Below are 25380 nucleotides of genomic sequence, written 5' to 3'. Positions count from 1 at the left end.
GAAAACATCAATTGAAAAGAATACATCACATCAAATAGTGTTACTGTGTCCTGAAGAATATGGTTCATAACCAAAAACATATGAAATGTGATCATTAGGGGTGCAACAATGTTCACGATATAATCAAGCATACTTACAGAGGTGGAGAAGTTTGGCAATGTAGAGCTCTTGCTGGTAGTGCATGGAATGAAACATTAGAGGAAACAGTAGGCGTGTAGTCTGTGGTTAACACCAATCAGAAGTAGACAAAATGAAGGTGCAGAACTGACTTACTTTAAATCAAATCAAATCAAATTAATTTATAAAGCCCTTCTTACATCAGCTGATATCTCAAAGTGCTGTACAGAAACCCAGCCTAAAACCCCAGCAAGCAATGCAATGCAGGTGCTTCTACACAGCAAGCAAGGCAGGTGTAGAAGCACTTTACCCACCAACAACTCTCATTGGATGACAACTTTATTTAAAGCTTTAATTTCATGTATAGTAGCATGCATCATTTTTTATAATCTACACATTTTCATAATTTAGCATTTTCTTGAAAATACCATTCTAAATTCCCTACCTCTCCTTTCTAAAGCCATTTGTTCATAAATGTCAGTTTATACTTTACAAGTAGGCCATCATTGTAAATAAGAATTTGTTCTTAACTGACTAGTTAAATAGTTAAACTAGTTAAACCTAGTTAAATAAAGGTTAAATAAATAAATATAATAAAATATACTGCTACAAAAATGTAGAAGATGATAGTAAGAGATCCCAATGGTCTTGTTATGTATATCTACCATGCTCCTCCCAGGGAGTACAGACAACCACCTTGTCCTAGTTGACCTTTGACCCCAGGGTATGGACAGACTGCCTCAAAACCGTCATGCTCATGACTTTCTTCATTGTTGTAGCCCCCTTATTGCTGCTGTCTCAGCTCTATCTGGTGAGGACATTGATAGCAGTACTATTATCACTGTAGGTTAAATCTCTGCTACTAGTACTATCACTACTACAGCTACTAAAACATCTACTATCTGTAGTACTAACAGACTTACAAAAACAGATCAGATATACTGTAGGTCAACCTCACTGACTGGGGTCTACTATACGGCTGTCATCCCAGATTATAATAAAAAAATATTGTGTAACGTTACTCATTATGACAACCTGAACCTCCCTGCCATCCAAGTGAGAGGACACACACACAAGTACACCAAAGTACATGTAATATCTGCATAACTTTAATTTAATCACTAGGTGTTACACAGGATTTAGATACTTAAAATAAAGTCTATCTTGAGGTGTACTTAATTGTAATTATTGTGTACCTCCAAAGTCGGTTACCCATTCTGACAATCTAATCCTCATCTTCTGAAAGCGCCATCCAAGTGAGAAGATAAACACACTAATACACCACAGAGTACATACTGTATCTGCATAAGTACAAGGTTGTCGCTACTTATTACACAGGATTTAACTATTTAAAGTGAACCCCTATGTTTGGGTAGCCACAAAACTACCTCCATAATTCCATTCATTTTTAAAAACTGGTCTGGTTACCTTCAGATGAGTCTTGTTACCTTTCTGGGGGTCATAGAGCAAAACGGAGAACACCATTGTGTTTGTGAGAATCTCCCCTTTGTAGCCTACATAGCTAATTTAGAAAAATGGGATTGTGTTTTTCTTCCATTTTTAACATTTACAAGTAACAATGGAAATCGCCAACTCTGTCTCTGACTCTGACTCTGTCTTCATCTGTTTTTTTCTTGTAAGCCTTTTATCAAGGCACAAGGCGAGTGTAACGCTCGTCGTTAGGTGGAAGAGAGGAGGACCAAAGCGCAGCGTGGTACGTTTCCATATTTATTGGAAACACTTAACACGAACAAAACAATAAACAGAAAATGAAACTAACAACGCTACAGACCTGAACATGTGAACATACAGACAACAAAGAACGCAATGAACAGGAACAAACAAACAGTGAGAACAGCCTACCTAAATATGGTTCCCAATCAGAGGAAACGTAAAACACCTGCCCCTGATTGAGAACCATATCAGGCTAGTTGACAACCCTAAACCAAACATAGAAACACATAACATAGAATGCCCAACCAGCTCACGTCCTGACCAACTAAACAAGACTGAACAAAGGAAATAAGGTCAGGAACGTGACAGCGAGACCCAAATGCAGACACAGGAGGCAGATGGTTGGAGTTACAATGTTTATTAATCCAAAGGGGTAGGCAAGAGAATGGTCGTGGACAGGTAAAAAGGTCAAAACCAGATCAGAGTCCAAGAGGTACAGAGTGGCAGACAGGCACGTGGTCAAGGCAGGCAGAATGGTCAGGCAGGCGGGTACAAAGTCCAGAAACAGGCAAGGGTCAAAACCAGGAGGACTAGAAAAAGGAGAACGCAAAAAGCAGGAGAATGGGAAAAACGCTGGTTGACTTGGAAACATACAAGACGAACTTGTACAGAGAGACAGGAAACACAGGGATAAATACATTGGGGAAAATAAGCGACACCTGGAGGGGGTGGAGACAATCACAAGGACAGGTTAAACAGATCAGGGCATGACACATTTTCTCATCCTGGAGTCTGAGACCTTTGGTAGAGAAAAATAATGTATGACAATTAGCATAGACACTACATTACCCCTAGTTATCATCATCATGATTTTTATAGTTAAGGCATATACAGTGTAACTAGCTAGGCCTAGCTAGCTTCCTAGCTAGTTGTGTTATTCAGCTGGCAATAATAGTGCTTGCTAACACTAATAAGTTAGCTAGTGTTTAGCTACATTGAAAAGGAACTAATGTTACTCATTGTGTGTTGACACAAGTGGCTAGCTAATTGGCTAGCTAATATGCTGGGTATTTTTGGTATTTTATTAGGATCCCCATCAGCTGTTGCAAAAGCAGCAGCTACTCTTCCTGGGGTCCACACAAAACATTAAACATGACATAATACAGAACATTAATAGACAAGAACAGCTCAAGGACAGAACTACATACATGTTTTAAAAAGGCACACATAGACTATATATCAATGCATACACTCAAATATCTAGGTCAAATAGGGGAGAGGCGTTGTGCCGTGAGGTGTTGCTTTATCAGTTTTTTTTAACCAGGGTTTGCTGTTTATTTGAGCAATATGAGATGGAACAGAGTTCCATGCAACAATGGCTCTATATAATACTGTATGCTTGAATTTGTTCTGGATTTGGGGACTGTGAAAAGACCCCTGGTGTCACGAGCGTCGTAATCACATTCTGACCAAAGCGCAGCGTGATATGGGTTCCACATGTTTATTTAAAGAAACGCACAAAAACAATAAAGAATCAACCACACGTGAAGCTATGGAGTGCTCACAGGCAACTACACATAAACAAAATCCCACAAAACATAGTGGGGAAATGGCTGCCTAAATATGATCCCCAAACAGAGACAGCGATAAACAGCTGCATCTGATTGGGAACCATACCAGGCCAACATAGAATTAAACAACCTAGATTACCCACCCTAGTCACACCCCGACCTAACCAAAATAGAGAATAAAAAGGCTCTCTATAGTCAGGGCGTGACACCTGGTGGCATGTCTGGTGGGATAAGTGTGTGTGTCAGAGCTGTGTGTAAGTTGACTATACAAATAATTTGGGATTTGCAACACATTAATGTTTATCATAAAAAGAAGAAGAGATGCAGTCAGTCTCTCCTCAACTCTTAGCCAAGAGAGACTGGCATGCATAGTATTTATATCAGCCCTCTGATTACAATGAAGAGCAAGAAGTGCCGCTCTGTTCTGGGCAGGCTGCATCTTAACTAGGTCTTTCCTTGCAGCACTGGACCACACGACTGGACAATAATCAAGATTAGACGAAACTAGAGCCTGCAGAACTTGCTTTTTTGGAGTGTGGTGTCTCTTTATTACGGACAGACCTATTCCCTTCTTTACAACCATTGAATCTATATGTTTTGACCTTGACAGTTTACAATCTATCGTAACGCCAAGTAATTTAGTCTCCTCGACTTGTTCAACAGCCACACCATTCATTACCAGATACAGCTGAGGTCCTGAATTTAGGGAGTGATTTATACCAAATACAATGCTCTTAGTTTTAGAGATGTTCAGGACCAGTTTATTACTGGCCACCCATTCCAAAACAGACTGCAACTCTTTGTTAAGGGTTTCAGTGACTTCATTAGATGTGGTTGCTGATGGGTATATGGTTGAATCATCAGCATACATGGACACACATGCTTTGTTTAATGCCAGTGGCAGGTAATTGGTAAAAAAAATAAAAGAGTAGAGGGCCTAGAGAGTTGCCGTGCGGTACACCACACTTTACATGTTTGACATGAGAGAATTTTCCATTAACGCAAACTCTTTGTGTTCTATTAGATAGATAGCTCTGAATCCACAATATGGCAGAGGTTGAAAAGCCATAACACATACATTTTTTCAACAACAGGTTATGGTCAATAATATCAAAGGCTGCATTGAAATCTAACAGTACAGCTCCTACAATGTTCTAGTTATCAATTTATTCAATCATTTGTGCAGTACGTGTTGAGTGCCCTTCTCTATAAGCATGCCAAAAGTCTGTTGTTAATTTGTTTACAGAGAAATAGCATTGTATTTAGTGAAACACAATTTTTTCCAACAGTTTGCTAAGAGCTGGCAGCAAGCTTATAGATCTGCTGTTAGAACCAGTAAAGGCCACTTTACCAGTCTTAGGTTCCCACCAGGCCTGAGCACAAAGTCTTTCCTCTAGGCTCATATTAAAGATATGACAGATAGGAGTGGCTATAGAGTCAGCTACCATCCTCAGTAGCTTTCCATCTAAGTTGTCAATGCCAGGAGGTTTGTCATTATTGATCAATAACTACAATTTTTCCACCTCTCCCACACTTTGCAGAATTCAAACTTGCAATGCTTTTCTTTCATGATTTATTTTTTTATGCATGAATACGATGGCTCACTGTTCATTGATGGCATTTCCTGCCTAAGTTTGCCCACTTTGCCAATGAAGTAATCATTAAAATAACTGGCAACATCAAATGGTTTTGTGATGAATAAGCCATCTGATTCGATGAAAGAATTTGTCTTACTGCCCATAATAAAATTTTAAGTACTCCAAAGTTTTTTCCCCATCATTCTCTATATCATTGATATTGGATTCATAATACAGTTTCTTCTTTTTGTTGAGTTTAGTCACATAATTTCTCAATTTGCAGTAAGTCAGCCAGTCAGATGTGCAGCCAGATTTATTAGCCACTCCTTTTGCCCCATCTCTTTCAACCATACAGTTTTTCAATTCCTCATCAATCCATGGAGCCTTAACAGTTCTAACAGTCAAGTTTCTTAACAGGTGCATGTTTATCAATATTTGGAAGAAGCAATTTCATAAATTAATCAAGTGCAGCGTCTGGATGCTCCTCATTAATCACATCAGACCAAAAATATGTTTAACATAATCCACATAAGAGTCAAAGCAAAATCTTTTGTATGATCTCTTCAATCAATCAATCAAGTTTATTTTATATAGCCCTTCGTACATCAGCTAATATCTCGAAGTGCTGTACAGAAACCCAGCTTAAAACCCCAAACAGCAAGCAATGCAGGTGTAGAAGCACGGTGGCTAGGAAAAACTCCCTAGAAAGGCCAAAACCTAGGAAGAAACCTAGAGAGGAACCAGGCTATGAGGGGTGGCCAGTCCTCTTCTGGCTGTGCCGGGTGGAGATTATAACAGAACATGGCCAAGATGTTCAAAATGTTCATAAATGACAAGCATGGTCAAATAATAATCAGGAATAAATGTCAGTTGGCTTTTCATAGCCGATAATTAAGAGTTCATAGCCGATAATTAAGAGTTATACATTATTTTAGGCTCAGCTGTTGGAACTATTATAACTAATATTGTGATCACTACATCCATTGGGTACGGAAACAGCTTTAGAACAAAGTTCTACAGTATTATTAAAAAATGTGATCGATACATGTGGATGATCTTGTTCCTGTAGTGTTGATTAATAACCTGAACCAGATTGCAGGCACTACAGTAAGACGCTTCCTCTTGAGCGGACAGCTTGATGAAAACCAGTCAATATTCAGGTCCCCAAGAAAGTAGACCTCACTGTTTACATCATATACACTATCAAGGATTTCACACATATTATTTAGATACTGTTTGCAATTAGTGGCCTATAGCAACACGCCAAAAGAAAAGGTTTTAGATGTGCCAAGTGAACCTGCAACCACAACACTTCAATAACACTTGACATAAGATCTTCTCTAAGCATTAAACGGATATGGCTCTGAATATATACAGCAAAACCTCCCCCATAAGCATTTATGCCTCTTCTATAGATGTTATATCCTTGTATTGGTACTGCTCTATCACCAAATGAATTATCTAAGTGAGTCTCAGAAATGGCTAATATATGAATGTTATCTGATGTTAGCAAGTTATTGATTTCATGAATCTTATTTCTAAGGCTACATATATTAATATGGGCAATTTTCAGCCCTTTCCTGGGTAGCTTATTAGAGACAGACAATATGGAAAATAGCAAACAATGCCAGATTAACAATATACAGTTGAAGTCGAAAGTCTGTATTTGAAGTTGGGGGAAAATGGATGAATGTCTAATTCTGACGTGAAACTATGAGAGCGTGATGAAATGTAAAAGCCTTGTTTTCATCGATCTAATGCATGTAATAACCAATCCAACCTCAAGAGGGTATTATATCACAGAGGAAAGTCCATTATATCGTTCACTGAATTAGTGCCCTCCCTTTTGTGCAGAAGGTCACTGCTTTAATGTCAGATTGAGACAAGGACTACTATGTTAGGAAGAATACAGTTGAAGTCGGAAGTTTACATACACCTTAGCCAAATACATTTAAACTCAGTTTTTCACAATTCCTGACATTTAATCCGACTAAAAATTCCTTGTCTTAGGTCAGTTAGGATCACCACTTTATTTTAAGAATGTGAAAAGTCAGAATAATAGTAGAGAGAATGATTTATTTCAGCTTTTATTTCTTTCATCACATTCCCAGTGGGTCAGAAGTTTACATACACTCAATTAGTATTTGGTAGCATTCACACGTGAAGGATCTTTTAAACAAACATAAAGAGTTTACAGTTGTTACAACAACAAGAAAATAGCTTCAAGTGTTTTGTCCAAATATTTGTGGATTCTACTAATAAAAGAATGGACGACCTAACCATCGGAATGTACAGTTGAAGTCGGAAGTGTCAGGACCCGGTTACGAACTCGGGTCTCTGGTGTGAGAAACAGTCACTTAGCAAACTGAGCCACTAATAGTCGGCAGAACCCAGAAGATGAGGCAGACACAGCAGTACTTGAGACGGTGTTTTAATAAAGTAAAAAGGAAAGTTCTTCAGGCAAAAATATAAATCCACAACGTCAAAAGTAATTCCAAGAGAAAAAGGTAATCCTCCAAGTCAAAAGGTAAATCCACAAGGTGGTAGGTACAGCAGGAAAAAGCCTCAAAAGATAATCAAAAATAAATAAACGAGAACAAAAACAGAGTACCACAAGAGAGTCCAACTGGCGCAACAAATGTTCACAGCATCGCTAGGGCTGGGTGCTAACATTCAAACACAGAGCAAAGAACTGAGGAAAACTAAGGGTTTAAATACATTCAAGGGAAACGAGGCACAGGTGCAAATAATAACTGGAAACAAGGGAAAACAAAAGGGTCAAAAAAGCACAATGGGGGCATCTAGTGGCCAAAACCGGAACAATCCTGGCCAAATCCTGACAGGAAGTTTACATACACTCAGCTTGGAGTCATTAAAACTCGTTTTTCAACCACTCCATACATTTTCACGGTTGGGATGGTGTTCTTCGGCTTGCAAGCTTCCCCCTTTTTCCTCCAAACATAATGATGGTCATTATGGCCAAACAGTTCTATTTTTGTTTCATCAGACCAATGGGCATTTCTCCAAAAAGTACGATCTTTGTCCCCATGTGCAGTTGCAAACTGTAGTCAGGCTTTTTTATGGCGATTTTGGAGCAGTGGCTTCTTCCTTGCTGAGCGGCCTTTCAGGTTATGTCGATATAGGACTTGTTTTACTGTGGATATACATATTTTTGTACCTGTTTCCTCCAGCATCTTCACACGGTCCTTTGCTGTTGTTCTGGGATTGATTTGCACTTTTCGCACCGAAGTACGTTCATCTCTAGCACACAGAACACATCTCTTTCCTGATCAGTATGACAGCTGCGTGGTCCCATGGTGTTAATACTTGCGTACAATTGTTTGTACAGATGAACGTGGTACCTTCAGGCATTTGGAAATTGCTCCCAAGGATGAAACAGACTTGTGAAGGTCTACACATTTTTTTCTGAGGTCTTGGCTAATTTCTTTTAATTTTCCCATGATGTCAAGCAAAGAGGCACTGAGTTTGAAGGTAGGCCTTGAAATACATCCACAGGTACACCTCCAATTGACTCAAATTATGTCAATTAGCCTGACCCACTGGAATTGTGATACAGTGAATTATAAGAGAAATAATCTGTCTGTTAGCAATTGTTGGAAAAATTACTTGTGTCATACATGTCCTAACCAACTTGCCAAAACGATAGTTTGTTAACAAAAAATGTATGGAGTGGTTGAAAAACGAGTTTTATTGACTCCAACCTAAGTGTATGTAAACTTCCGACTTCAACTGTACATTCCGATGGTTAGGTCGTCCATTCTTTTATTAGTAGAATCCACAAGTATTTGGACAAAACACTTGAAGCTATTTTCTTGTTGTTGTAACAACTGTAAACTCTTTATGTTTGTTTAAAAGATCCTTCACGTGTGATAGAGAGACACCACTGTCCTCAACGGTACTCCTGCCGGCTTTGGTCTTCGTCATGGTAGCTAGCAACGTAGGTTAAGATGTTGCTCCTCGCCGTTCCAGACAGGGCAGGTCACAGGGAAGATTGAAAACAACAAAGAGCAGGGATCTAGACAGCCACAAACCTGGGACAATCCGCGAGGCCTGCCACAATGGCTAACCACGTTGCGGGCTGCGTTCAAGCCCTCAAGAAAACCCCACTGCTTGATATGCAGCTAGCTAGCTAGCTGCAACCCCAAATAGCTCCTCAGAACTGTCCTTGGTCGGCAGGATCACTGGACAGAGACTAGCAGTCCCAGCAACTGATGCCAACTGTGTCGCGGGATCCAAACTAAAAAGTTAGCTATCTACTATGAACTTTCCAATACACTTTTAAAACAGCAAACAACAAACTTTTTCAAAACTCTTTCTTCCTTGTTTCTGGGTGTGTCTCACGTAATACCCTTGGGTAACAGATACACTAAGAACAAGGTTCAGGGAAGATAAGACCATCGAGCCCAGCTAACGATAGCTAGCTAGCTAGTTTGCTAGTGAGTAGCGAACATAGCCTATTTACTAGCTAGCCAAGGTTAGAAATAGCTAGCTAACGTAAACTCACCCCATTCCGTACAAATGTGCGGAACCGCGACATTCAAACGAGGCTACAAAGAAAACTAATGGGACTGTAGCGACTGTGTTGACTTCAAAATCGGGGGTGTTGTAACGTCCTGACCAGAGTTCTTATGTGTTTTGCTTGTTTAGTGTTGGTCAGGACGTGAGCTGGGTGGGAATTCTATGTTGTGTGTCTAGTTAGTCTGTTTCTGTGTCCAGCCTAATATGGTTCTCAATCAGAGACAGCTGTCAATCGTTGTCCCTGATTGAGAATCATATATAGGTGGCTTGTTTTGTGTTGGGGATTGTGGGTGGTTGTTTCCTGTCTCTGTGTTTGTATTCTGCACCAGATAGGACTGTTATCGGTTTGCCACATTTTGTTATTTTGTTATTTGTGAAGTGTTAAGTGTTCACTGTTTATTAGTGTTATTAAACATGTTGAGCACTGGCTACGCTGCGTGTTGGTCCGATCCCTGCTACACTCTCTCTTCTAGTGAAGAGAGGGAAGGCTGCCGTTACAGGTGTGATCTAGGTTTCTATTCAAGCGTTGATCGACATGGTAATGGCTCTATAGTATTGGAGATATGTTGAAAAAACTGACCCTCCGTTACATCTTGACGTGTCATGTCGTAACGTACAGCACGCATAAAGCAACTATTTCTGTCTTACAATCTGTGACGGGGGTAAGGGGGGATACCTAGTAATTTTTTCGTCATCATTGCATGCAATCATCCTTCTCAAAGCCGCTGTTTACTTCTAAGATCACTTTAGCACCACGCTAAAAACCCGATTCAAATTCGACACAAACCTTAAAATAGGTATATAATGACACATTATATAAACTCTTTATATTGTTTTATTTACATTTTAGAGGCGATAGGGTGATAAGTTGGACAGATCGAGTGAAAAAAGCAATTTTCCCACACGACATCTGTCCTTCTCACTATCACGCATTAGTTTCGCTTCCCCACCCGCCATTTTTAAAAAGACCCGACGGGGCTCATTGCCTGCTTGAATTATGCAGAAACGGGCAGTGTTTAGATCATGTAATTGATTTTGTTGGAAAGGGGAGAAATTGTGCTTTACAATGGTATTGACATTACAGTTGATCTGGAAGTATTACGTTTTTGGGGCGCTAAAATAAGGGCTATTGTACGGACCAAGGCGATGTACGAGTTTACGTGAGTTTACGTTACCGTGCAAGCTAATCAAAACCAAATCAACAGATCACATTGGAAAGTCTATTCTGTAGATGGTAACTACAGTGGCGGTCAGTGCCATTTAAGATGAGCCAGCAAACGCTAGTTAACTACCTATGTTAAATTATCCAGCATAATTCATCTCCAAACAAGCTAAACAAATTGCATGGAAAATGTACTTTCTCTCTCCTGTCTTGACCTACAACACCTTGTTTCTTTCATGGCTATCTTTCATGTCCGGATTTTGCACACTGACCTTCTCGACCCTGTTTACATGATGTCAGTGTCAACACATGTGGGTACGTTCGAAGTAGGCATTATTTCGATCATGCTGTGCAGATGGGCAGATCTTGACATGATGCCTTCATTTCTGGGTTAAATAAATAATTGCACCAATGAATCCCATCCAAACGTGAGAATGTTCCTAAACAATGAAACCCTTGCAATGTTGCATCACGGAATAAGAGTTTGTCTTATGAACATTTGAAGTGCATTTATAAACCATTATTCAGCCAAGCTTAATAGGTTTAGACTTATAATTTGACAAGCATGAATGACTCTCACAATTTTAACTATTTTATGAATGTGTCAAAAAAATTTTTATTAATGGTTAAAGTAAGTGACCTATTGTCAAATGCACTGTTAAATGATTTAACAATTTAAAGTATTTTTTGTTGTGAACCGTTTTTGCGATTGGGCATGGGCATCAGACTCCAGAGCCCTTTATTGAAGCATTGTATCAATGAGGTGGTCGGTTTTCAATTGGCTAACACTTTCACATGCTATGTGCAGGCTGAAATATGGTGCATTGGGATGCTATTGAAAACTTTAACATTTGTAACAAGCAGGGTAACAAGCATTCGTTGTTACACCCCTGTAATTACAGACTAATTACCACCAAGTTACATGTTGTTATTACAATGTAATTATGAATTACTACAATTACTTACAATACTTCGTAAAGTGTAATTGCTCATGTAAATACACTTTAATAAGGACCCCTTAAAATTAGGTGCCACCCAATTTCCCTTCAAAAATGTCTTCACACACCCTGAGGTTACAAGTCTGAGATGCATTTTAGTAAAAGCTTTTAAAAAATTGACTGAACCTTAACAATGTTAACCAGCAAAAATATGATGTCACATCTTACACTTCACTACACTGGAATTGTTGCTGTATTGTCTTGTACAGTAATAGGGTCACTGCAGGTTCTTTGAAATCTATGCTTTATACCTCAAAATATTGTGTGACCCTCCAAATAAACAAGACAATGTTTTTAAATTCAGCTCAGTAGGATTACAGCGACCCAGTAGGAGGCCTTGGAAACATTGGATAAGAGTATCAGAATGTACCTTACTGTGTTCGGGTTCTGGGTTTGTTGACTGTGCTGTAGATTGAGGGAGAAACACCAGGGCGATTGAATTTCACCACATCAGAGCCTCCCTCTGTCTATCCTCTGATATGTCCCTTGTGACAGTAGTGGATTTGGAAGCCCTCTTTCTGAACCACAGAAGGCAGAGGAGGAGAATGAGAACCAGAGCAACAGCTGTGATTCCTACAGCTTAATTCTTGTTTTCCTGATACAATGATCAATCTAACTGTAGAGTTCTTAGCTCCTTTCTCATTCAGAGTCTCACAGTAATATTCTTCACTGTCCTCAGGGCTGACTTTGGTGACGTAGCTCCTTCCAGATGCTTTGTGTGAGGTTACCGTCTTTTTAAGGCAGGTGTGTATCTACATTGCTGGGTTGGCATCACTGCTGCAGATCAGAGTAACTGAACTGCCCTGTACTATTTCACCAGAGGGACTGACTGCCACTGAGATGTTCTTTGATTTGTATCTGACCATTAGAGTCACTTCAGAAGTGTGGAGATTCTCTTGACTGTTTACAGCACCAGGAGTAGCCGCCTGCATCCTCACAGTTGACTGAATATATGTACCAAGTGGAAGAGTTTATTTGTAGATATTGTTTGTTCTTGTACCAGATGTAGGTGGGGTTGGGGTTGTCACTCAAAGGGGAGATGGTTCTGCAGGTCAGTTTCATCTGTGATTCCTTGATCACCGTGACAGTTGTCAACCACACCTTCAGGTCTGTCACAGACAGAGTGACTCCACCTGAGGCAGGTCTCCAACAGTATCAAATCAAATTTTGTCACATGCGCCGAATACAACAGGTGTAGACCTTACAGTGAAAAGCCCTTAACCAACAATGCATAATTTATTTTAAAGTAAGAAAATATTTGCTAAAAATAAATACGTAAATAAAAGTATCACAATAAAATAACAATAATGAGGCTATATATCGGGTACCGGTACCGAGTCCATGTGCGGGGGTACAGGTTAGTCAAGGTAATTAACACCATGCAGCCTGCCATTCTCGCCAGAAAACTTGACTCACAGTTCAATTGACCACTGCCTTATCCCGTGGATTATGGATTTTTTTAACTGACAGGCCACAGAGTGTCTATGCTAATGGTGCCATGCCAGACACCCTACTCACTTGCACAGGTTCACCACAAGGTTGCATACTGTCACCCCTCCTTTTATTCTCTACACCCCTCAAACTCAACTCTGGACCTCAAAGCCAGTCCACTGCATTTTTTTTTCATTTCCCCCTCTAATCAGGGACTGATTTAGACCTGGCACACCAGGTGGGTGCAATTATCAGGTAGAACAGAAAACCAGCAGGCTCCGGACCTCGTAGGGTAAGAGTTGAATACCCCTGCTTTACACCATTGACTGTAAGAGTACCCACGCCAACTGCCATCTTTTTAAGTTTGCTGATGACACAGTCCTCCTCTCACTCCTCTCAGGGTCTGAGCAGGACCATGGCCCAGCCCTCCAGGACTTCATTTACTGGTGTGACAGTGCGCTGCTGGAGTTGAATGTCTCCTAGATTAAGGAAATGGTTGTCAACATCAGAGGGAGCCCGCCAGGATGGACCTGGTGATTATCCATGGTGAGGAGGTGGACAGTGTGGACCAGCTTAAATATCTTGGTACCGTCTTTGGTTACATCCTGAAGTTTGAGCAAAACACAGATACCATCATCAAAAAAGCCCACCGGAGACAATACTTCCTCAGGTCCACAAATCAATACTGCAAACCTTTTACAGTTTTCTTTCATCAAGAGCGTTCTGTGTTTCTCCTTCATAATGTTAGTTCACATCCCTCTCTGTCCAAGCACAGAAGGCTACTGAGGGGAGGCTCATAATAATTACCGGAACGGGGCAAATGGAATGACATCAAACACCTGGAAACCATGTGTTTGATGTATTTGTTACTGTTCCACCTATTCCGCTCCAGTCATTACCAATGCCCATTCTCCCCAAGTTGCCACCAACCTCCTGTGCCTCCAAGCCATTGTGAACACCTAATCTAAAAACACCAGGGTTGATCTCAGAAATCTGGGCTCATTTTTTGAGCAGCAGGCCAGGAGGAAGGATTTTTAACAGTTTTTTTGTATTATACTGTCTGTGTGTGTTTGTCCTGTCTGAAGCACCCTGTCAGCCCTGAAGTGAATTGCCCTTCTGGATTAATACTTTTGTATTGTATTTAATTAACACATTTTTTGCCTGGTGATTTCACCAGGCAAGCCAAAATGTAATGAAATTGCAGGTGGTCTTTTCAAACAGCTCTTACACTAAAAGGGTATTATCATTATTTTCACAATTTCACAGTATTTTTGCCAACCTCATAATGTGGAAATATATATTAAATAGGAAAATCACGTTTTTGACTGCACTGGGCCTTTAAGAACAAGTTGCTTGACAAAGTAATAAAAAAATGGGAAGAATTTAATAAACCACCTTTAGGTTATAATAAAACAAAATAATGGTTGGTGGTAATAATCAACACATTTTCTTAATTTAGAACGGGTCATAAATGTTGGTTATGATAATAATAGGTCCTTATTGTTTGTATTTCTATCCTGTCCCTCCAGGATTTAAAGACAACCACCTCGTCTTGGTTGACCTTTGACCACAGGGTATGGAAGGACTGCAGTGATGCGCGGATTGACTCATAATCCGCTGCCCTACTCCAGCTTTATTGTCTCTCTGCTCAGGAAACATCGAATAATGAATGGGTGATTGACTTTCTTTATGCTGCCCAGACCTTTCTCTGACTCGTTAAAAATTTTCACCCAAACCTCCAGTACAAACCTGAACTTACTGTATGTATAAAAAAGTTTTAAATCCCTTTGTTTCTCTGAATATCCTAGAGTTTTATGCCTCATCTATAAACTCTATACTATACTCAACGTAATGGCAGATGTGGATGCTATGTGATGTCTTTGCCCGGTGAAAGTTCCATAAGCAGAATAACAAATGTTAGGGGAACTACAGTAGTTAGTGTAATGAGCTTTACTAGGACAAATATTTGTATTTCTTTTCTTTCCATTTCCTCCAGTCTTGTCCCAAGGGGATGGGGTCCAAAGGAAATCAGCCAAATGAGTTTCTGAGAATGCTAGAGAAGTTGTAACAACTTTGTAAAAAATGTTTTTGCAAGTAACTTAACGTTTTTTTAAATGTATATTTTGTTGGCAACAAAAATCATTCTATGCACACAGAAAATTGTTCAATTGGATGTTTTTGCTCTAAATCCCGGTTGATGGGCTAGTACGTGCACAATAAGTCCCAAGAGGCCAGATGTAATTGTGAGGAGCAGATAGCATCTTCACCTTCCTCCTCTCCTCTCCTCTCCTCAAACCTGCGAGCAGCCACCCGGACAGAGAACGCAACAGGTCTAATCTTGGATACTCTCAAACAAGCTTTTTTGACATAGAATTCAAATTACTGTTGCTGAAATTAATTTTATAATCTTAAAATTATTATTTTGACAAAAAGTAGAGCAACTGTAAGAAAAGATGATTAGAATAGCAATGGAACACGTAAAGAAGCATCCAGGGGTAAGTACTTATTTTTGTTCTATGGTTTATTACCTCAAGTGAGTTAGTAGTCTATAATATTTCATGAAAGTTTCATAATTTCTGTTGTCGGTGTTAAATATGCTACCAGTTGTTGCTCAATGGAATCAAGTGAGTAATCAAAATGACTTGAGATGGCAGTTCCAAACATCAGTTAGGGAAAGGGAAAAGGGGGATACCTTGTCAGTTGTACAACTGAATGCCTTCAACTGAAATGTGTCTTCCGCATTTAACCCAACCCCTCTGAATTAACCCCATATGCTGAGTGTCATTAGGCAAATTGAAATGAAATAAAAGTTTAAACTCTAAATAGGCTTCACTTCTGCATTTTGACACATTACATTTGTTTTTCTGAAAAAGTATCAGGCAGACAGACATTCCACTCACAGACAGACAGAGACATATACAGTCACAAACAGACAGACAGACAGACAGACACAGACAGGACAGTTTCAAGAATGTAAAAATGTGACCAATATCCTGTTCAGAATTCATTCTAACAAGGCTCTTATTAGTTTTTTGAACTGCAAGACCATTGTATCCAATGGAGGTAAAAAATGCTTTTGGGTTGATTGACTTTTAAGTCATTATGGGTTTCGTGGAAGGATGGTTAGCTAGCTTAGTCGAGTCCATGGGTGCGTCATGGTTATGTTAGGGCTGTAGGTAATGTTTCTCTATGGAAGAAAGGCCTTGTTTTCACTGTAAATAGTTAATTTCACATGGTGAACATCTGCTGAACATTTATCCTCAACCGTTCTGCTGATGCCACTCACAACCCTAACCCTTTATTGACAAAGGCTATGTAGACATGCTCAGATTTCTATGCCTCAAAGTGAATGAAATGGTCATGCTATCTCCCTCTTTCTTCTTACTCTCTCATAGCTCATCCCCCAGTTCTTCTTCATCTTGTTGGGAATGGGAGGAGCCTCCTTGTATTTGGTCCGTCTTGCAAAGGGGCCCCATGTCACGTAAGACTCTTTACCATTTCCCTTATTGTCCATTTTATTTTTAAATTAATATGCTTTAATCAATTTCTTAATACTATCCATTTAAAACATATAGTAGTGGATGCCAATTCCCTTTAACATCATAAGGCACAAGAGGTAATCCCACCTCTTGTGCCGTTCTGGGGCATCAATTCCCATATCACTACTAAAGGGCTATCCTGCTGCGAGTTTTTGTAAACTAGGCCTGGCTCATGAATAGTTGATCGCAGGCAGACTAACACAGTTCCCTCTGATCCCATTTGTGTTTGTCCTACTTCGGCCTGCTTTGACTGCTGTGTCACTGTACAGCTGGAACAAGAAGAACAACCCTGAGCCGTGGAATCAGCTTGACCCTACCTACCAGTACAAGGTACTGTACCGCCAACACTGTCAGCAATAAACACACTTTAGCTCCACAAAGTGTATGTTTACTGCATCTTATTCAATTATTGTTTGACTTGACAACAATGTAATAGTAATGTAGCCTATCAATAGTATCATATATTTTGCATCAATATAAGTAGCCAAGAGAATTACGTAAATCCTGCCATATTGTCTTCTTCCCCAGTTTGTGGCCATCGATACTGACTACAAGAACCTGAAGAAGGAGGGACCTCAATTCTGACTATCTTCCCTCTATCCTAACGGCACCAAGTCCAGCCCGAAGAACGTCACTGAAGAATTCAAATCTGAGAAGAATTTGTCTCTCAACGCTTCTAATGTATACAAATATTGGGAGATTGATCCATAATGTTGATGATCAAATCTATACATTTGTCTGTTTGTTTTATCATAAACACTTCATTGTTATTTTGACAGCCGCTAAATTTAACAATGAATGTGCGCATTATGAAAAGAGGCAGGAGTGTGCATAGATTTTGTCACCAAATTACAGCGAACAAAAATATAAAAATGCAACATGCAACAATTTCAAAAATGTTACTGAGTTACAGATCATATAAGGAAATCAGTCATTCGAAAAAAATGTACCTGGCCTTTTGGATTCTATCTTGAAATATACTTATTCATGTTACCATTCCAGAACTTAGTGATTACTTTACATGCAGGGTTGGAAAGGTTACTTTCTAAATGTAATCTGTTACAGTTACTAGTTACCTGTCCAAAATTGTACTCAGTAACATAACTTTTGGACTACTATTAGATTACTTTCCCCTTAAGAGGCATTAGAAGAAGACAAAATGTATGTTACCAATTGAACGACATCTATTGCAGAATAAATCCATGTTGAAGTTTACATAGCTGGCCATATATGGATGTTAAATTTTACTTTATGGGTTGGTTATGTAGGCTTCTTCTAACCCATCACTTTCTACTGTGTATAATAATACGATAACATGATGTCTTTACATTAAGAATCAAAGTCTATCAGAATTCCAGTCATTCCAATAAATTTTATACCCCTTGAACTTCAGGAATAGGACTTGGAAATAAGGAAGATTAGCCAAATTGTTTTTTACCTGAGCGTAACCCCAAAACTAAGGACTTATTAGCCATTCCTACTCTGTGGCTTATGATTTTGTTGTCATGGAGGACTGATTGGGTTCATTGATTCAAGTTGAAAAATAAATGCTGTGCTCATGGAATGGCATGCTTTGAGCACCACTGAAAAGTGCTATTTACATGTGAAAATGAATGTCATATGCTGCATTTGCTATAGGCCTATTGTTAACCTTTTTTGTTGGTGACACTTTGATAACTTGATAATATGCAGCTGTTTAAAGGGCAAATCCACAGATGAAACAATAACAAAACGGTACCCCGCCTCTGTTTTGGGAAAAAGCTGAGGGATGGGCCTGGAGAAATGTAACCACGCTCAGATTAATAGACAGAGCTATGGATGCAAGGACTGACCATCCATGATAACAAAATTATTGTTGTAACTATGTTATGTGGCTATATAGTGTTTATTTACATTTACAACGTTTACAAACACTGGAGAAAAACAAGGTTATATTTTGGGTTCTCATGGAGTGTGACAGTTGAACTAAGCTCATGAGGCATTCATAAGTTATTTTCTTCAAGAATCAATGGGCATATATGGGTGGATGTAGCAACTACAGATTGCCCCTTTAAGTCTATTTGTTTGAGCATTTTGTTCATTAGGCCTATGGATTATTATTTTTTTAATCAGCATGAATTAGATTGAGCAATAAAAGCCCCACTTTTATTCCATAGGCTGGGATCAGCACTCTGCAACTGTTGCAAGAGTGCATTTTCACAATGATTGATAGGCAACTTAAACTTCTTGAATTCAACCATTATTGGGTTCAAATACACATTTAGATTTCTGAACTGCCATCCACTACAACCAAAATCCGTAAGGCGCAAATAGCTAAATGAGAGAGCAGCAGTGTGATTCACATCAATGCACTATGTAGATATCAATAATAGGTGATATCCATATCACCGTAGACTAAACCACTGCTGTGATCCTTACCTCCAAGTGTTTATTCAAATTGGATAATCTTTGGATGCCGACAGCAGTCGCACCATTGGAAGACATAGCTTGGACTGTAGCCTACAAAAGCCTATTCCTGCTCTTTTCCCGCGATCCATCAAATACATTTGGTGTGTCATCATAGTGGTCTCTGACTTGTGGTCAGACTTGCTCAGGTGGAACAAACTTAAACTTGTGCCTCTTTTCAATGCTGAGTTCAATGTCATTGAGAAAACAGAGAAGTGTCAAAGTTTTTTCCCGCAAACATCCTGTCTGAATTTAAAAGTAATCCTCAAAGTAATCATCTAGTTTTTCAAAAGTATCTGTAATCTGATCACAATATTTTTGCTGGTAACGTAACGGATTACAGTTACCGGGTTTTTGTAATCCGTTACTCCCCAACCCTGTTTTCATGTATACGAAATGTGTATGTTGGGGGTCAAGGAAGGGTAAAGAGGAACTTGATGTGTGGAAATGACTGAGTGAGAAAAGGAAAGTGCAGAAATGTCATAATTTGTTCAAATATATTATTGTAGAATATGTATGTTCCTAAGGTAGGAGGCAAAAAGCAAGAGTCTAGTTTCAGTTCTTGATAAGGCAGACCAGTTGCTGAGGAACTAGGACCATGAGGGATGTGGAACTCTACTCAAGATAAGGTCAACAGTTGAAGAGAGAAGACACTGCTGGGAGGGGGGCCACAGGAGCCCACCCCTAAGACCATCTGATTACAGTCCTATCTCTCTCACACACACACACACACATTTCCACGCCCATGAGGGTCCTAGACTTAGGCAGGGCCATGACCATACCAGTAAGAGGAACCTCCTGCGTTTCTGCCTAACAACAGAGGAGTGTCTATCTTAGACATGCAAGGAGATGATTCCACCTAGTTGGAAGGTTTAAAGATGTGCTTGTGTGACTTGTATGTTGTGTTAGCAGCTGAAGCACCCAGTGGGTTGAATAAACTTGGTTTGAGCTTTTTCTAGTCGTCTGGGAGTTTTTACTGTTTGTTCAGAACCTAACAGGCCCTAATCTATGGATTTCACATGACTGCAAATACAGATATGCATCTGTTGGTCACAGATATCTTAAAAAAAAAAGGTAGGGGCGTGGATCAGAAAACCAGTCAATATCTGTTGTGACCACCATTATCCTCATGCAGCGCCACACATCTCCTTCACATAGAGTTAATCAGGCTGTTGATTGTGGGCTGTGGAATGTTGTCCCACTCCTCTTCAATGGCTGGGCGAAGTTGCTGGATATTGTCAGGAACTGGAACACGCTGTCGTACACGTCGATCCAGATCACCCCAAACATGTTCAATGGGTGACAGTTTGTGCAGAAATTCTTTGTTTGTTCAAACCCACAGTTTCATCAGCTGTCTGGGTGGCTGGTCTCAGACGATCCCGCAGGTGAAGAAGCCGGATGTGGAGGACCTGGACTGGCGAAGTAGCACGTGGTCTGCGGTAGTGAGGCCTGTTGAACATACATACCAAATTCTCTAAAACGACGTATGCTAGAGAAATTAACATTCAATGAACTGATAGCAGCTCTGGTGGACATTGCTGCAATCAGCATGCCGACTGCACGCTCCCTCAAAACTTGAATTGTGTTGTGTGACAAAACTGCACAATTTAGAATGGCCTTTTGTTGTCCCCAGTGCAAGGTGCACTTTTGTAATGATCATGCTGTTTAATATGGCTGCATCCCGCTACCGGGATCGATATGACAACAGCCAGTGAAAGTGCAGGGCGCCAAATTCAAACAACAGAAATCTCATAATTAAAATTCCTCAAACATACATGTGTCTTATATCATTTTAAAGGTAATCTGGTTGTTAATCCCACCAAAGTGTCCGATTTCAAATATGCTTTTCAGCGAAAGCACTACAAACGATTATGTTAGGTCACCACCAAACCACAATAAGCGCAGCCATTTTTCCAGCGAAATATAGCAGTCACAAAAAGCAGAAATAGAGATAAGATTAATCACTAACCTTTGATTATCTTCATCAGATGACACTCATAGGACTTCATGTTACACAATACATGCATGTTTTGTTTGATAAAGTTCATATTTATATAAAAAAATCTGAGTTTACATTGGCGCGTTACATTCACTAGTTCCAAAAACATCAAGTGATTTTACATAGCCACATCGTTTCAACAGAAATACTCATCATAAATGTAGATGATAATACAAGTTATACACATGGAATTATAGATATACCTCTCCTTAATGCAACCGCTATGTCAGATTTCAAAAAAACTTTACGGAAAAAGCAACCCATGCAATAATCTGAGACGGCGCTCAGAAATATAATAAAATTAGCCGCCATTTTGGAGTCAACAGAAACCAGAAAATACATGATAAATGTTTCCTTACCTTTGATGAACTTCATCAGAATGCAGTCCTAGGAATCCCAGGTCCACAATAAATGCTTGATTTGTTCGATAATGTCCGTTATTTATGTCCAATTAGCTACTTTGGTTAGCGCATTTGGTAAACAATTCCAAAGTCACAAAGCGCGTCCACTATAAAGTGACGAAATGTCCAAAAGTTCCATAACAGTCAGTAGAAACATGTCAAACGATGTACTGAATCAATCTTTAGAATGTTGTTAACATACATCTTGAATTACGTTCCAACCGGAGAATTAGATTGACTTCAGATGAGCGGTGGAACGGAGGTCCTCCTCATGTGAACGCGCATGGTGAAAGCATGGTCAGCTCGTGGCAGTGGTGACTAATTCCTGTCTGTTTCGGCCCCCCTTCACATTAGAGTCATCAGACAAAGTTCTATTGACTGTTGACATCTAGTGGAAGCCGTAGGAAGTGAAAACTCATCAATATCTCGCTGTAATTTCAATGAGAGCTTGGTTGAAAATCTGCCACCTCAGAAAAAATCCAAACAGGAAGTGGAACTTCTCAGGTTTTTGCCTGCCATATGAGTTCTGTTATACTCACAGACATGATTCAAACAGTTTTAGAAACTTCAGAGTGTTTTCTATCCAATACGAATAATAATATGCATATATTAGCAACTGGGACTGGGGAGCAGGCAGTTTACTATGGGCACCTCTGTGCACCTTTCATCCAAGCTACTCAATACTGCCCCTGCAGCCATAAGAAGTTAATCAGCTTCTTTATATGCCACACCTGTCTTGTGGATGGATTATCTTGGCAAAGGAGAAATGCTCACTAACAGGGATGTTAACAAATTTGTGCACAAAAGTTGAGAGAAATAAGCTTTTTTTATGTACGGAAAATGTCTAGGATTTTTTATTTCAGCTCATGAAACATGAAACCAACATTTTACATGTTGTGTTTATATTTTTGTTAAGTCTAAATAAAAAGTATGGTCAATTTCTGAATGGAAATGTTATCAAAATAAAATGTTTACCTATGGCTCTAAGCAAAATAGTTAATTATACACGAAGCAAACACTTTCCTTTCAGTCAGTTGGTCAGCACAAAGGAAAAGAGTGGAGGTCATACGTTCGCCAGCGATAGTGGTTAGCCTGAAAACAGTTAAGCAGGAAGAAAGGGCTCATGTCGGGCTGAAGACAGGGCTCATGTCGGGCTGAAGACAGGGCTCATGTCGGGCTGAAGACAGGGCTCATGTCAGGCTGAAGACAGGGCTCATGTCGGGCTGAAGACAGGGCTCATGTCGGGCTGAAGACAGGGCTCATGTCGGGCTGAAGACAGGACTCATGTCGGGCTGAAGACAGGGCTCATGTCGGGCTGAAGACAGGGCTCATGTCGGGCTGAAGACAGGGCTCATGTCGGGCTGAATACAGGACTCATGTCGGGCTGAAGACAGGGCTCATGTCGGGCTGAAGACAGGACTCATGTCAGGCTGAAGACAGGACTCATGTCGGGCTGAAGACAGGGCTCATGTCGGGCTGAAGACAGGGCTCATGTCGGGCTGAAGACAGGACTCATGTCGGGCTGAAGACAGGGCTCATGTCGGGCTGAAGACAGGGCTCATGTCGGGCTGAAGACAGGACTCATGTCGGGCTGAAGACAGGACTCATGTCGGGCTGAAGACAGGGCTCATGTCGGGCTGAAGACAGGGCTCATGTCGGGCTGAAGACAGGACTCATGTCGGGCTGAAGACAGGACTCATGTCGGGCTGAAGACAGGGCTCATGTCGGGCTGAAGACAGGGCTCATGTCGGGCTGAATACAGGACTCATGTCGGGCTGAAGACAGGGCTCATGTCGGGCTGAAGACAGGACTCATGTCGGGCTGAAGACAGGACTCATGTCGGGCTGAAGACAGGGCTCATGTCGGGCTGAAGACAGGGCTCATGTCGGGCTGAAGACAGGACTCATGTCGGGCTGAAGACAGGACTCATGTCGGGCTGAAGACAGGGCTCATGTCGGGCTGAAGACAGGGCTCATGTCGGGCTGAAGACAGGACTCATGTCAGGCTAAAGACAAGGCTCATGTAGGGCTGAAGACAGGACTCATGTCAGGCTGAAGACAGGACTCATGTCGGGCTGAAGACAGGACTCATGTCGGGCTGAAGACAGGGCTCATGTCGGGCTGAAGACAGGACTCATGTCGGGCTGAAGACAGGGCTCATGTAGGGCTGAAGACAGGGCTCATGTCGGGCTGAATACAGGACTCATGTCGGGCTGAAGACAGGGCTCATGTCGGGCTGAAGACAGGACTCATGTCGGGCTGAAGACAGGACTCATGTCGGGCTGAAGACAGGACTCATGTCGGGCTGAAGACAGGACTCATGTCGGGCTGAAGACAGGACTCATGTCAGGCTGAAGACAGGGCTCATGTCGGGCTGAAGACAGGGCTCATGTCAGGCTGAAGACAGGGCTCATGTCGGGCTGAATACAGGACTCATGTCGGGCTGAAGACAGGACTCATGTCGGGCTGAAGACAGGGCTCATGTCGGGCTGAAGACAGGACTCATGTCGGGCTGAAGACAGGGCTCATGTCGGGCTGAAGACAGGGCTCATGTCGGGCTGAAGACAGGGCTCATGTCGGGCTGAAGACAGGACTCATGTCGGGCTGAAGACAGGGCTCATGTCGGGCTGAAGACAGGGCTCATGTCGGGCTGAATACAGGACTCATGTCGGGCTGAAGACAGGACTCATGTCGGGCTGAAGACAGGGCTCATGTCGTGCTGAAGACAGGACTCATGTCAGGCTAAAGACAAGGCTCATGTAGGGCTGAAGACAGGCCTCATGTCGGGCTGAATACAGGACTCATGTCAGGCTGAAGACAGGACTCATGTCGGGCTGAAGACAGGACTCATGTCGGGCTGAAGACAGGGCTCATGTCGTGCTGAAGACAGGACTCATGTCGGGCTGAAGACAGGACTCATGTCGGGCTGAAGACGGCTCATGTCGTGCTGAAGACAGGACTCATGTCAGGCTAAAGACAAGGCTCATGTAGGGCTGAAGACAGGGCTCATGTCGGGCTGAAGACAGGACTCATGTCGGGCTGAAGACAGGGCTCATGTCGTGCTGAAGACAGGACTCATGTCAGGCTAAAGACAAGGCTCATGTAGGGCTGAAGACAGGGCTCACGTCAGGCTGAAGACAGGGCTCATGTCGGGCTGAATACAGGACTCATGTCGGGCTGAATACAGGGCTCACGTCAGGCTGAAGACAGGACTCATGTCAGGCTAAAGACAGGGCTCATGTCAGGCTGAAGACAGGACTCATGTCAGGCTAAAGACAGGGCTCACGTCAGGCTGAAGACAGGACTCATGTCAGGCTAAAGACAGGGCTCACGTCAGGCTGAAGACAGGACTCATGTCAGGCTAAAGACAGGACTCATGTCAGGCTGAAGACAGGGCTCACGTCAGGCTGAAGACAGGACTCATGTCAGGCTAAAGACAGGACTCATGTCAGGCTGAAGACAGGGCTCACGTCAGGCTGAAGACAGGGCTCATGTCAGGCTAAAGACAGGGCTCACGTCAGGCTGAAGACAGGACTCATGTCAGGCTAAAGACAGGACTCATGTCAGGCTGAAGACAGGGCTCACGTCAGGCTGAAGACAGGGCTCATGTCGGGCTGAATACAGGACTCATGTCGGGCTGAATACAGGACTCATGTCGGGCTGAATACAGGACTCACGTCAGGCTGAAGACAGGGCTCATGTCAGGCTGAAGACAGGGCTCATGTCGGGCTGAAGACAGGACTCATGTCGGGCTGAAGACAGGACTCATGTCGGGCTGAAGACAGGGCTCATGTCGGGCTGAAGACAGGGCTCATGTCGGGCTGAAGACAGGACTCATGTCGGGCTGAAGACAGGACTCATGTCGGGCTGAAGACAGGGCTCATGTCGGGCTGAAGACAGGGCTCATGTCGGGCTGAATACAGGACTC

At 41.4% G+C, this 25380-nt stretch overlaps 1 protein-coding gene across 1 annotated transcript; it reads left to right on the top strand.

Moving 5' to 3' along the window:
- Nucleotides 1-15393: 15393 nt before the first annotated feature.
- Nucleotides 15394-17939, top strand: LOC120060749 (NADH dehydrogenase [ubiquinone] 1 alpha subcomplex subunit 4-like 2). The gene is made up of 4 exons (XM_039010160.1): nt 15394-15564; nt 16465-16550; nt 16878-16938; nt 17137-17939. The coding sequence occupies exons 1-4, from the start codon at nt 15523-15525 to the stop codon at nt 17191-17193; spliced, it is 246 nt and encodes an 81-aa protein (XP_038866088.1). The 5' UTR covers nt 15394-15522; the 3' UTR covers nt 17194-17939.
- Nucleotides 17940-25380: the final 7441 nt, after the last annotated feature.

The sequence above is a fragment of the Salvelinus namaycush genome, chromosome 16, assembly GCF_016432855.1.
Source record: "Salvelinus namaycush isolate Seneca chromosome 16, SaNama_1.0, whole genome shotgun sequence".
NCBI lineage: Eukaryota > Metazoa > Chordata > Actinopteri > Salmoniformes > Salmonidae > Salvelinus > Salvelinus namaycush.
This window is presented reverse-complemented; position numbering and strand designations above follow the sequence as displayed.

Excerpts from the sequence above, each read along its gene's own strand:
- LOC120060749 (XM_039010160.1), top strand. The coding sequence starts at position 15,523 with ATGATTAGAATAGCAATGGAACACGTAAAGAAGCATCCAGGG. Across the intron at positions 15,565-16,464 it reads ACGTAAAGAAGCATCCAGGG|CTCATCCCCCAGTTCTTCTT; the intron begins GTAAGTACTTAT and ends ACTCTCTCATAG. Across the intron at positions 16,551-16,877 it reads GCAAAGGGGCCCCATGTCAC|CTGGAACAAGAAGAACAACC; the intron begins GTAAGACTCTTT and ends GTCACTGTACAG.